At 47.9% G+C, this 14,239-nt stretch overlaps 1 protein-coding gene across 2 annotated transcripts in view; it reads left to right on the plus strand.

The window, feature by feature from the left end:
• Nucleotides 1-276: 276 nt before the first annotated feature.
• LOC143792829 (piwi-like protein 1) overlaps nucleotides 277-14,239 on the plus strand; it is a 73,791-nt gene continuing 59,828 nt past the window's right edge. For both annotated transcript variants that reach the window (XM_077279345.1, XM_077279346.1), the window contains exons 1-6: nucleotides 277-433; nucleotides 1,119-1,205; nucleotides 1,399-1,780; nucleotides 5,851-5,976; nucleotides 8,396-8,607; nucleotides 8,824-8,945. In XM_077279345.1, the coding sequence (XP_077135460.1) occupies nucleotides 1,128-1,205; nucleotides 1,399-1,780; nucleotides 5,851-5,976; nucleotides 8,396-8,607; nucleotides 8,824-8,945 (920 nt within the window). In that variant the 5' untranslated portion in view covers nucleotides 277-433; nucleotides 1,119-1,127. The remainder of the gene's footprint in view (nucleotides 434-1,118; nucleotides 1,206-1,398; nucleotides 1,781-5,850; nucleotides 5,977-8,395; nucleotides 8,608-8,823; nucleotides 8,946-14,239) is intronic.

Raw genomic sequence — 14,239 nt, forward strand, 5'->3', positions numbered from 1 at the left:
TCGTTCCTGCTTCTGGAAAGGTGTGAACAGCCGGGGAACCCAGCGAGCAGATACCTTATGTATGTGAAGATGGTCTTGGATGATTTTTTCCATGGACACCACACTAATCTTGACATTTTGGGCTAGGTGGCGAATGGTTATGCGGCGATTTTCCAAAAGGGCGCCCTCCACTTGCTGGATGATGTGTTCATCAATAGCAAAGTGGGGTCGCCCTGGAATTGGAGCTGTTTGCACCGAAGCCCGACCACATCTGAATTGACGATGCCAGTTCTTGACTACATAATATGATGGGAATCATCACCTTTCATCTCATCGAACGTCTCTTTGGTGTGCGGCCTTTCAATAAAGGAACTTGATGACGGCTCGGAATCCACTGGGTCCATTATCAAACTTCACACCACTCCAGCACCTGTAACATCAACACCGTTATCAGGTCTGAGTGGCAAATTGGCACAAAATCTACAGAGACTTGTATCATTACACATGTGCAGTGTCATCGTCCTGTGATAAATAGAAGTGGGTCAGGGAAAATCTTTAATGAACGCCCCTCGTATCTGTGAATCCAGATTTGGGGTAAGATTAAACAATTACAAGACAGGATCTTCAGCCTAAAAGATGTAATAGAGCTGTGTAGGTGGAAATCCAGCTCTGGTGAGTTGAAACCGTTACTAGAAAGCAGCAGCATGGAGGACATTATACAGCAATACTGAGCAGTATAGCTGTGAGTCCAATTCTGTGGTGGATCAAACACTTACTAGAAAGCATCTTCAGCCTAGAAGAAATTATAGAGCAGTACTGAGCCATGTACCTGGAAATCCAGCTATTAGGTGAGATTAAACACTAGAAAGCAGCAGCATGGAGTAAATTATACAGCAATACTGAGCAATATAGCTGTGAGTCCCAACTAGGGTGAGACTAAACACTTACTAGAAGACAGGCCTCTCACTGATCTCCGCATAGCCTTCAATAGGCAGCTATCCTGTGATCCCTCAGTGAGCCGGCAGTCAGTCTTGTAATGAGTATTATGATGCACCTTAGCAGTTTTTCAGGGTGAATTATATATATATATTATTTATTTTTTCCATTTATATATTGAAATTGATCTGTTTCCTTTGCAGAAGTAAAAGATGAGCGGACGAGCCAGATCCCGGGCCCGCGGCCGAGCTCGTGGGCAGGAGCAGGCCCCACAAAGACCACCTGGACAGGTTTTGTACCCCACTCATTAACCCTTTTAGTAATCCCTGCTGCTTTTTCATAATGGAGGGGCTTCGCGGTTTCTTTTTTTCCCACAATGCATTGCATTGTTCTCTAATCCTGCAGAGGCAGCAGAATTATGGGAATCTGGGTCCAATTTTTTTTTTTCCTTACTATATTATTGAATAACTCTCGAATTTACAGGTACAGCAGACCCAAGGACCCCAGCCAACAGTCAGACCACCGCAGCCCCAAGGACTCCAGCCAGCAATCAGACTACTGCAGACCCAAGGACCCCAGCCAGCAGTCAGACCACCGCAGCCCCAAGGCGCCTGGGCAGCAGTCAGACCACCGCAGCCCCAAGGTGCCTGGGCAGCAGTCAGACCACCGCAGCCCCAAGGCCCCCGGCCAGCAGTCAGAGCACAGCATCCTCAAGAATCCTGGCCGGCACTCGGACCACAGCAGCCCCAAGACCCCCGGCCAGCAGCAGTCAGACCTCAGCAGCCAGCACCTGAGCCTTTGCTGGTCGGAAGAGGGCGCCAGAGAGGCCCGCCGGCAGCGGCAGCAGAGAGACCAGCGCCCGAGGGTAAGTGTCCTTAATGTTCCAGGGTTAAGTGCGAAATCTGACTGAAAGGCTGGTCCTTGTGTCATGAATCGGAGGTGTTTGGTTGCCCCCAGTTCTTCATCAGGGATTTATTTATATCCCACTTCCCAGTTCGGGTTTGGAACTTGCAGCTCTCTGCCCCCCCCCCCCCACCCTCAGGTCAGTCAGGGAACTACACCTAGGATAATTAGTCGCCAGAAAGGCTGCCTGCTCGTGTACTGACTATCGGGCACGCTGCAGTGAAGGCGTTATACCTATTCCCAATCACAGGCAGGAAATCCACTTATAAAACCCTTTCCGTCACTGCCAGCTTTGCCCAACAAGCTCAAAACGCTTCGCTGCCACCAGCTCCTATTACTATGATTAATAGTGGGTTGGCTCCTGACCCGATCAGTAGCAATGGCTTAGGTCGGAGGACTTGGGGTACGTTTAGAGCAAGGAGAACAACACAAGTAAATATTATATCTTTTACTCCAAGAAAGATTAGGCAGTGTTTACAAAAAGTATAAAAACGATATTACAAGATGAGGCAATTATAGTATGTACAGAGCGATTACAAAATAAAAAGGATTAAAGATGAAAAGCACTTACAGTTCACGCATATCATGGCTGCCATGGGGCGAAGGAAGTGACATCCCAATGCATCAGGCTGGTTGCTGAGCCTCCTGTAGCAGGCTTCCTAGGCAAAAGACCACCTCTCAACTCAGCTGGTCAATGTTATGCCCTGTGCTTCATGATCGCACTGATTGGGCGAAGCTATGACATGCACTCCCTTCTGGAAGTTATGAAAAGCGTTACATCGGCCATAACTCAGGGTGGGAACCTCGTAGAAGGGCGCCAAAACAGTCATTCTCCCAAGCATGAGATTGCCATTAATTTAAGTCCAAACATGACTTGGCTATGTGACTTGGGTAAGCAGTAATGCATTCCTCAGGTTCTGCTAGGCGCTGAGCTTCGAAAACGCATGGGAGGGTAGCTCTTCTGATGCACATTCCAAAAATGTAAGATTCCCCCTATCCCACTTAATCGATGCCATTATATTTGGTCTTAAATTAAAATGAACACTGTACTAGACAAAGAGATGGCCATGAGGCTGTAGGCTGCTTTCAACCAGTTCAGAGCCATAAAACTAACCAGCGAGGTTGCTAGCACACTGGTTTCACATTACAGCTGCACAGCAGGGGAGAGGGAGAAGTGGACTTACACACATACGCAGCTGTGAAGGGGGGATCAGGGCTGGAGCCTGCTAGTATAAAGCCAAAGAGATGTAGCAGAGCTGTGTAGGCGTGCATATTCATGACACCGTGATTTTAGGAATGTGTAAGGGCAAAATATTACAAAACCTCAAAATCCAACAAAACATAAGTGGAATAGATGATGTGCATCATTTACGGGACCGATGCAGCCAATCACTGGCCACAGCAGTTACGTGGTGTACATGTAAGCTTCACTACTGAGGCCAGTGATTGTCTGTAGTCATCACATGGATGGTGGCTGTGATGTCATAGCTGCTGGATGACGGGGAATATCACCGCTGAGTTGTGTGGGCTTTTTTGTTTGTTTTTATATCTTTTTTTTTTTTTTCCCCGTTCCCCTTTAACACTATCCTGACCTAGGAAGTGCTGGTAGTCCTCATATGGGATGCAGGTGTGCGGAGCGGTGTTACATAGCTGGCGCCAGCCTCTAACAGCCGAGATCGGAGACAGCTCTGATCACTGCTGTGTGAACAGTTTAGAAGCTGCTGTAATTCATTGACTGCTGCATTTATACAGGTGCAATCCCTGTGGTGCTGGGAGCAGATTATCCTCATCCCAAAAATCTAGATATACATATGTATGTGTGTAAGCCTTTCTGTTGTCTCCACAATATATTGGCGTCTTTTGGTCATCTCACATCCCCCTTGCGGAAAAAAAAGAACAAATCGGGACGTTGTACTTACCCCTAAATGGTACAATAAAAACAGAAGTTCGCCCCACAATAAGGAAGACCTTGCACAGCTCCAGGTCTCAGGAATAGGGCAATACCATTATTTTATTTATCGTATTATAAAAATCAAGTGTCTTTTAGAAATATTTGTGGTTTGAACATTTTCGGGAAAAAAAAGTTATTGAAAATTTCCCAAACCACAAATATGATACAATATATTTATAATTATTATGTGTGTATAGTATGTGTGCGTATAGTGTGTGTGTGTGTGTATATATATATATATATATATATATATATATATATATATATATATATATATATATATATATATTGTTTTTGTGGCTTTAAATAATTTGTAAAAAGATATATAGTATGTACAATGCTCAAAAAAATAAAGGGAGCACTAAGGCAGCATATCCCAGATATCACTGAATGAAATATTCCAGTTACAAATCTTTTTCATTACATGGTGAATTGCATTGGGAACAATAAAACCTAAAAATTACCAGCGTAAATCACAACTAATATCCCATGGAGGTCTGGATTTAGAATGAAGCTCAAAATCAAAGTGGAAAATCAAATTACAGGTTGATCCAACTTCAGTGGAAATGCCTCATGACAAGGAAATGATGCTCAGTAGTGTGTGTGGCCTCCACTTGCCTGTATGACCTCCTTATAATGCCTGGGCATGCTGCTGATGATGTGGCAGATGTTCTCCTGAGGGATCTCCTCCCAGACCTGGATTAAATCATCAGTCAACTCCTGGACAGTCTGTGATTCAACATTGCGTTGGTGGACTGAACAAGACATGATGTCCCAGATGTGCTCGATTGGATTCGGGTCAGGTGAACGGGCAGGCCAGTCCATAGCTTCAATGCCTTCATCTTGCAGGAACTGCTGACACACTCCAGCCACATGAGGTCTGACATTGTTATGCATCTGAAGGAACCCAGAGCACCTCCATATGGTCTCACAATGGGTCTGAGGATCTCCTCCCGGTACCTAATAGCAGTCAGGGTACCTCTGGCGAGCACATGGAGGGCTGTGCGGCCCTCCAGAGAAATGCCTCCTTACACCGTTACTCAACCTTCATCCTGGAGGATGTTGCAGGCAGCAGAACGTTCTCCAGACTCTGTCACGTCTGTCACGTGCTCAATGTGAACCTGCTCTCTCCTGTGAAGAGCACAAGGCGCCAATGTCTCATCTGCTAATCTTGGTGCTCTCTGGCAAATGCCAATCACCCTGCATGGGGTTGGGCTGTAAGCACAACACCCATTTGTGGATACACCGGGCCCCCATACCACCACTCTCATGGAGTCTGTATATGACAGTTTGAGCAGACGCATGGATGTTAGTGGCCTGCTGGAGGTCATTTTGCAGGGCTCTAGCACTGTTCCCCTTGTTCCTCGTTGCACAAAGGCTGAGGTAGCGGTCCTGCTGCTGGGTTGATGCCCTCCACATCTCCTGGTGTACTGGCCTGCCTCCTGGTATCTGCTCCATGCTCTGGACACTGCTTACAGACCCAGCTACCCTTCTTGCTACAGCTCTCATTGATGTGCCATCCTGGATGAGCTGCGCTTCCTGAGACACTTCTGTGGGTTGACACCACCTCATGCTACTGTACAGTACCTTTAAGGGTGAGAGCAATGACAAAATGCAAAAGTGACCAAAGCTGCCAAAAAGGATGAGAACAGAGAAATGGTCTGTGGTCAGCCCTACAGAACCACTCCTTTATAGGGGCTGTCTTGCTATTTGCCTGTTGCTCCATTTGTGCAGCAGGAGACATTGAGTCACAGTCGGTGCTGCTTCATAACTGGACAGGCTGAATATCTCAACCACAAAAATCTATACGGTTATAATCCCAGACAATCCAATAAAAGGTTATTCCAAATTTGGTAAGTGATCACCTATTCACAGGATAAGTAAGAACTTGCTGGATGCTGGGGTCCGGCTGTGGGGCCCCTACTGATTGCTAGGATGAGAGCCCTCCTGGTGTAGTCTCACAGGATGCTTCCTGCTGCCACTGTGCAGTATTGGGGACCCCTTTTCTGTCCTGTGACCCCTGTATGTGTAAGGGAGACCTGTGTAGCTAATAGTTTAACAAACCTTTTTCTCTCGCTTAGTTCTGCAGGTGTCAGCCGGACTTGCAGAAGTGTCTATCGGGGAGCGGGGCGGCCGTAGGCGCGACTTCCATGATGTCGGGGTGAACACCCGGCAGACTATCGAGCACGTCCAAAAATCGAAAGCTGGTAATCGCGTCCTCGAATCTTTTTCCATCTATCGTGTTGTTTCTTGCCGTTCTGTGGGAAGCTGGATGACAAACATGTTTCCACCTCTACAACTCCTGAATTTGTCATCTAGTTATCACCAACTCAACAAGCTGCACATAAAGGGTTAAAACATGCCTGTCTCTGGTCCCCAAATCTCGCTGGGCGATTGGAGTCTTTTTATGCCAAATAATTGGAAATGAGAAATCAATAGAGGTGACGGGGGGTTTTACACTACTGGAAAAGGGGCCCCAAAAGATAGAAAGAAAAAGGCAAGCCGTACTCATCTTACCCCGGTCCTCCGCCTGTTCTCTGCCGCTGCTCCGATTTGCTTTTCTGCTGTAGCAGTGACATCACATCAAAAGCGCACATCACTGCTGCAGCCAATCACTGGGCACAGCAGCTCCTGCCGTCTACATGATTGACTGCAGCGGTGATGTGCGCTATTGAAGTGATGTCGCCACTGCAATCAGACGAGAGCAGCGGTGAGGAACAGGCTTCACATGATGACATTTGTGGGAACAGCCAGATTAGGTGTCTTAAGAAAGCAACTGAATGGACTGAGAAATGCTAAAATATTTTCTTTCTATAGCCCCAACATTCCACAGCACTTTACATTTTACAGGGGAAATTGTACAGATAATAAACATTACAACATAACAATCACATAAACAACAGACACCAAGAGGAGTGAGGGCCCTGCTGCTCGCAAGCTACAGTCTGAGGAAATAGGGGAGACACGAGAGGTGGATGGTGACAATTGCTTTCATTGTTCGGAGCTGCCATAGTGTAAGAAATCGGGTGTTCTTGTTAAGCTGCATGAACCGGTTATCAGCCAGAATATGTAACCGTACAGACACAGAGGCTATTAAATGCATAAAGCATGTGAGGAACCTGGTTATGAAGAAAATGTTGAATGGGCAACACAGTGATAGTTAAAAAAATGAGTTGAGGCGGTAGGCCAGTCTGAAGAAATGCACTTTTAGGGCACGCTTAAAACTGTGGGTATTGGGGATTAATCGTATTATCCTGGGTAGTGAGAAGACTTGGAGACGGGAGTGGGAGGTTCTGATTATTGAGGATGCTAACCTCAGGTCATTAGCAGAACGGAGAGCACGGGAAGGGTGGTAGACTGAGACCAGGGAGGAGATGTAGGGTGGTGCTGAGCCATGGAGCGCTTTGTTGGTGAGAGTGATGTTATATTGAGCTCTGTAGCTGATGGGTAACCAGTGCAACGACTGGCACAGGGTAGAGGCATCGGTGTAACGGCTAGTGAGGAATATGATCCTGGCTGCTACATTCAAGACAGATTGGAGAGGGGAGAGTTTAGTAAGAAGGAGGCCGATTAGTAGAGCGTTACAATAGTCCAGACGAGAATGAATAAGAGTTGAAAGTAAAAGGTCGAATTTTAGAAATGTTTTTGTGTAGATGACAAGAGCGAGCCAGTGATGTGGGGGGTGAATGAAAGATGTGAATCAATTATGACCCCAAGACAGCGGGCATGTTGCTGGGGAGTGTAATGGTGGAACCACACACGGAAATGGCAATGTCGGGAATAGGTAGGTTCGTAGATGGAGGAAACGCAAGGGGTTCTGTTTTTGACAGGTTTAGTTTCAGATAGAGGGAGGACATGATGTTGGAGATAGTGAAAGACAATTACTGGTGTTATGTAATAATGCAGGCGTGATTGTCCAATAGGGGTGGTGTACAAGGAGAACTAGCCTAGGACTGATCCTTGAGGAACCCCAACAGTAAGGGGAAGATGAGAGGAGGAGGAGAAGGAGCCAGCAAAAGATACAGTGACGGAGCGGTCAGAGATGGGAGGAGAACCAGGAGAGAACGGTGTCCTTGAGCCCGATAGAGCGGAGCATAGTGCGGAGGAGCTGGTGATCCACAGTGTGACATGCTGCAGAGACATCCAGGAGATCGGCAGGGAGCAGAGACCATTAGATTTAGCTTCTAGTAGATCATTAGAGACTTTTGTGAGGGAAGTTTCAGTAGAGTGTAAAGAGAGGAAGCCGCATTGTAGAGGGTCCAGAAGAGTGATCTGAGAGATGGCGGATTGCACGGGAGTGGACCAAGCGTTCCAGGAGTTTAGAGATGAAGGGAGATTAAAGACAGGTGTATAGTTGGTAGCACAGTTTGTCGATGGATGGTTTTTTAGGTAATGGAAGTACACTGGCGTGTGTAAATGAGGAGGGAAAGATACCGGGAGAGAGGGAGGGTTGAATATTTTTGTAAGGTCAGTGGTGACAGCCAGGGAAAGGGACTAGAGGAGATGTGAGGGAATAGGGTCACTGGTGCAAGTAGTAGGGCGAGAAGATGCAAGGAGCCTGATCACGTCGTCTTCCGTGACTGGTTCAAATTGGTAAAATATAACCATCTCCCCTAATATCGGCAGGCTCCTCTGGAACCCTCATTTCTCTTGTGACCAACCACATCAAGCTGGTGTCCCGACCACAGTGGGCCCTGTACCAGTATCACGTTGACTTCAACCCCGCCATGGAGTCCAAGCGTTTGCGGTATGCCCTCCTGTACCAGCACGAAGAAACCATCGGGAAGGCCCGGGCGTTTGATGGAACCGTGTTGTTTTTACCAAAAAGACTGAATAAGGTAAAGTTGTGCCGAGGACAGCGGGTCATCGATGGAGAGCAGTGATGGTTGTGCCGCGTGTAACCAGACAAGGCCTCGTGGGTCACTTGGGACCATGTTTGATCTGACATTGATGACCTTTCTGATCACCAATATCTGTCCTTTCACTCCTCTCTGGTAGTTGACGTAACGGTGATTGCATTTGATGGTTTTGGATTTTTTTTCTTGTTTTTGAAGGTCACCGAGGTGTTCAGCCAAACTCGAAATGGAGAGAATGTGCGGATAACAATCACCCTGACCAACGAGCTTCCACCGACCTCGCCCACCTGCTTCCATTTCTACAACATCATTTTCCGAAGGTCAGAGTGATGTAGGACTGTAAAATTATCGGCTTTAAAGGGTTAATCCCAAAATTTTAGGTTACTCCCCCTTTCCCCGACCATTGGGACCCCACACCATCCCAAAATTGGACTCTGCAGAACCCGTTTTGAATGGAGCCGAGGTGTTCATGCTGGACCTCCTCTCCAGCAGTCAGACGAGGGGGTAACATGATAATTTGGGAGTGTTCCTTTTACAATAATGGTGTGAACCCATCAGTGAACTGTCCTGTATCTGGAGGCTCTCCTGCAAGACTGAAACTTTAGGCTCCTTGGCCCCAATGAAAAATCTTAAACCAGGCCCCCACCTTTCACACTCCATTTATAATACTGTTAAAGGGTGCAGGGCTTAGCAGTCAGCTTAGGTTTCCATGGTTATGACCACTCATATAGTGACAGTTGTTAGTGGTTGTAACCATGGATACCTAAGCTTACTGCAATGCCCTGCACATGAGCGACATAGTAAATCAGAAGAACTACACTACATATCTAATTGGAGATATTCGCTGTTAACCCCTTCATGACCTTGGGGTTTTCCGATTTTCCGTGCTAGTTTTTCGCTCCCCTCCTTCCCAGAGCCATAACTTTTTTAATTTTTTTATTTTTCCATCAATATGGCCACGTGAGGGCTTATTTTTTGCGGGATAAGTTGTACTTTTGAACGATACCATTGGTTTTACCATGACGTGTACTAGAATATGGGAAAAAAATTCCAATTGCGGTGAAATTGCAAATAAAGTGCAATCCCATGCGCATTTTTTGTTTGGCTTTTTTGCTAGCTTCACTAAATGCTAAAACTGACCTGCCATTATGATTCTCCAGGTCATTATGAGTTCATAGACCCCAAACATGTCTGGGTGAAAAAAAATTCCAAACTTTACTAAGAAAAAAAAAATTGCACCATTTTCCGATATTCCTAGCGTCTCCATTTTTCATGATCTGGGGTCGGGTGAGGACTTATTTTTTGCGCACCGAGCTGACTTTTTTAGTGATACCACTTTTGTGCAAGATACGTTCTTTTGATCGCCCGTTATTGCATTTTAATGCAATGTTGCAGCGACCAAAAGAAAGTAATTTTGGCGTTTCAATTTTTTTTCTTGCTACGCCGTTTAGCGATCAGGTTAATGCTTTGTTTTTTATTGATCGGGCGATTCTAAACGCGGCGATACCAAATATGTGTAGGTTTGATTTTTATTGTTTTATTTTGAATGGGGCGAAAGGGGGTGATTTAAACTTTTATATATTTTTTTTTGTTTTAATTTCGTATTTTTTTTAAACTTTTTTATTACTTTTTGCCATTCTTGAATAGCCTCCATGGGAGGCTAGAAGCTGGCATAGCCTGATCGGCTGCTACATATCAGCGATCATCAGATCGCTCCTATGTAGCTGAATTCCAGGCTTGCTATGAGCGCCGTCCACAGGGTGGCGCTCACAGCAAGCCGGCATCAGTAACCATAGAGGTCTCAAGGAGACCTCTGGTTCCTATGCCGACGCACATCGCTGTGACGGGGTCGGCGATGCGCGCATTTCTGGCCGCGCAGCTGGAAGCGGTAGTTAAATGCCGCTGTCAGCGTTTGACAGCAGCATTTAACTAGTTAATAGTGGCGGGTGGATCGTGATTCCACTCGCCGCTATTGCGCGCCCATGTCACCTGTACAAAACAGCTGACATGTCCCGGCTTTGAAAAAAAATTCCAAGTGCGGTGAAATTGCAAAAAAAGTGCTGTCCCACACTTGTTTTTTGTTTGGCTTTTTTGCTAGGTTCACTAAATGCTAATACTGATCTGCCATCATAATTCTCCAGGACAGTACGAGTTCATAGACACCTAACATGACTAGGTTATTTTTTATCTTAAGTGGTGAAAAAAAATTCCAAACTTTGCTAAAAAAAAAAAAAAAAAAAAAAAAATTGCGCCATTTTCCGATACTCGTAGCGTCTCCATTTTTCATGATCTGGGGTCGGTTGAGGGCTTATTTTTTTGCGTGCCGAGCTGGCGTTTTTAATGATTCCAATTCGGTGCAGATACGTTCTTTTGATCGCCCGTTATTGCATTTTAATGCAATGTCGCGGCGACCCAAAAAACGTAATTCTGGCGTTTCAAATTTTTTTTCTCGCTACGCCGTTTAGCGATCAGGTTAATAATTTTTTTTCCTTCGCCACATTGGGGGACACAGGACCATGGGTGTTATGCTACTGTCACAAGGAGGCTGACACTAAGTTGAGACAAAAAAGGTTAGCTCCTCCCCTGCAGTATACACCCCCGTGCTGGCTTCCAGAGACCCAGTTCAAGCTTAGTGTCCGTAGGAGGCACACTGGATTTAAACCTTGTTATTCCGGACGAAGGGGGAGACGGATTCTTTCATGTTCCGATCTCCTCCGAACCAACAGGCGAGCACGGGAGTTTCACCTCTCCGTATCCTCTCCTGCGACGTGGGAAGCCACTGCCTGAGCTGACCTTTTTGGGCGACGGGCCCCTTTCACGGGCACCGATCTCCCCCCGAGTAACAGACGAGCACTGGTGTGTTACCTCCAGTATCCTCTTCTGCAGCCAGGCCTTTATTGCCGGACATCTGCCCTGCCCATCAGGTTTCACCCTCGGCTGTACAGAGGCACTATTCCACTGTGGCGTCCGTGCAGCCCCCACTGCATCACCACTGAAAAAGAGCGGATGATGGAAGGAGGCGGACGGTTCCTCTCCACCCCCCTTTCATGGGGATGGTGGATGGAGGCTCCCCCAACCCTGCACCGTCCCATGTAGCCTGGGCACCTTTATGGGGTAAGTGCAGATGGCGCGCCCCTGCCACTGGGTATGGCCTAGGGGTCGGTTTTTTCTATGGCGGTCACCTTTTCTGGGGGGCTCCTTAGCGGCAGGATCTTTTACAGAGCGCCGCGAGTCTTTTCCCCCGCGGTCCGCGCCGGCCGCGGCCGGAAATTTAATCCCCGGCTTCGGCCCTTTCTAGGCCGCACTCCGGTAGGCTCCGCCCACTCCACGCATCACTCCTACGGCCCCGCCCATGCTTCTGGCGCTTCTCGCTCCCTGCGAGACTACACTTCAGGGTCTTGGCAGACATCTTCCCCCTGCAGCACGCAGCGCCGGCCGGTGTTTTCTCTCACCCCCACAGAGGATCTTCCTTCTCCACTCAATTGCGGGGCACAGGACCTGGTAAGGAGACGGCACTATCTGCTTCCCTGCAGCGCTACCCCTCAGCTTCCTCATAGCAGCTGTGCATTACATTGGGGTACAACATATCCCAGTCAAGGGGTAAAAAGGTCACTAAGGTTCATACCACCTTTTTCTCTGCTTGTACCACCTGCCAGGCTCCTCTTTCCAGGCCTCAGAGCTCCCCGTTCTGCCCAACCTGTGATGCCCAATGTGCCCAGGAGCCCTCCGCCGCTACCGACCCCAGTGCTCCTAGCCCCCCTGAGTGGGCCACGTCCCTGTCCCAATCCGTGGCTTCGCTAGCTAAGGCGATTGAATCCCTTCATGACCCCTCTGGGGAGCGGGGCGTTCGTTTTCCTGGGTTAAGAGACCCCTCTATTACAGGGGAATCGTCGGCCAGCAGGGGCCGCTCTCACCCACACGAGGTTCGGACATCCACAAAACGGATCCGCACCACCTCTCCCGATCATTCACGCCATTCAGCCTCCAATAGCTCCACTTCTCGCTCACCCTCCCCAGGGGCTAGAAGCGATCACGACTCTTTGAGTATGAATCTGAGGCGTCCATGGGCCCGGATTCCCCGGAGTTCCGTTCAACTGTTGACTCCCTCATTGAGGCTGTCAATCATGCGCTAAAGGTTAATGATGACCCTAATTCAGCTCCGGATCACGCAGTTTCCTTCACTAGAAACAAGCTATCCCATAAGGTGTTCGCCTCCCATCCGGATTTTCTAGAGATAGTTAAGAGGCACAGGGAGCGACCGGATAAACGCTTTACGGGCAAAAAGGCTCTGGAATCTAAATATCCTTTTTCCTCAGAGCTGGTTAAGGATTGGACAGAACCACCGCTGGTGGATCCTCCGGTGTCGTGTTTGGCTACCAAAACGCTGTTATCAGTGCCTGACGGGGCATCAATTAAAAGTCCCACAGAGTGCCAGTTGGATTCCCTGGCGCGATCAGTGTATGAAGCCTCAGGTTCCTCACTATCCCCTTCCTTCGCTGCGGCATGGGTCGCCAAAGCTATGGTTTCCTGGGCAGATACTCTGGCACATTCCTTTCAGGACCACGCTCTTCCGGCTGAAGCGGCGGACCTCGCCAAACAAATTGCTATGGCAGCAGATTATGTGATGTACACATCTTTAGACGCAGCAGACTGTGCGGCAACAGCGGCTTCAAACGCTGTCACCATCAGGAGAGCTATCTGGCTTAGAGAGTGGCGGGCGGATTCCTCCTCAAAAAAGTCTCTGATTTCTCTCCCCTTTCAGGGCAAACGCCTATTTGGAGAAAAATTGGACCAACTTATTTCCGATGCTACAGGGGAAAAAAGCAAGTACCTCCCTCAACACAGACCAAAAGCTGCTTTTCAGCACCAACAGTACTTTCGTTTTCGCCCCTTTCGAGGTGGCTTTTTCTGGTCCAACTCCACTGCATCGTCTAGATCAGAACGATCTACACGCACAGACAGACTCTCGGCCTTCTTACAAACCGAATCAGTCCTGGAGAGGAAGACCTAGACAACCCAGAACCAGAGGTTCTAGACCTGCCAGATTTCCTTCACAATGACTTGGTATTCCAGTCGACACCACCAAGGTAGGCGGACGCCTGCTTCTTTTTCGTCATGTCTGGCTTTCCGTCATCCCCAACGATTGGGTCAGAGACCTGGTGTCGTCTGGTTACAAAATAGAATTTTCCGTCTCCCCTCCAGCTCGGTTTTTTCCCTCTCGTCTCCCAAGTTCAAGAGCTCAGTCACGCGCTCTCCATTGCGCCATCGATTCCCTCCGCCAAAACGGGGTCATCGTTCCGGTTCCGGAACACGAGAGATTCAGAGGTTTCTACTCAAACCTCTTCGTCGTACCAAAGAAGGACGGGGTCCGTGCTCCCCATCTTGGACTTGAAACTCCTAAACAAGCAAGTAAAAGTACGACACTTACGGATGGAGTCCCTTCGGTCGGTCATTTCCTCATTGGAGCGAGACGAGTTCCTAGCATCAATAGACATCAGAGATGCTTATCTTTACATTCCAATCTTTCCGCCACACCAAAGGTTCCTCCGTTTCGCCATCCAAGAGGACCATTTTCAATTCACGGCCTTGCCCTTCGGTCTTGCCACAGCACCCA

This window comes from Ranitomeya variabilis, unplaced genomic scaffold, assembly GCF_051348905.1.
Source record: "Ranitomeya variabilis isolate aRanVar5 unplaced genomic scaffold, aRanVar5.hap1 Scaffold_81, whole genome shotgun sequence".
Classification (NCBI taxonomy): domain Eukaryota; kingdom Metazoa; phylum Chordata; class Amphibia; order Anura; family Dendrobatidae; genus Ranitomeya; species Ranitomeya variabilis.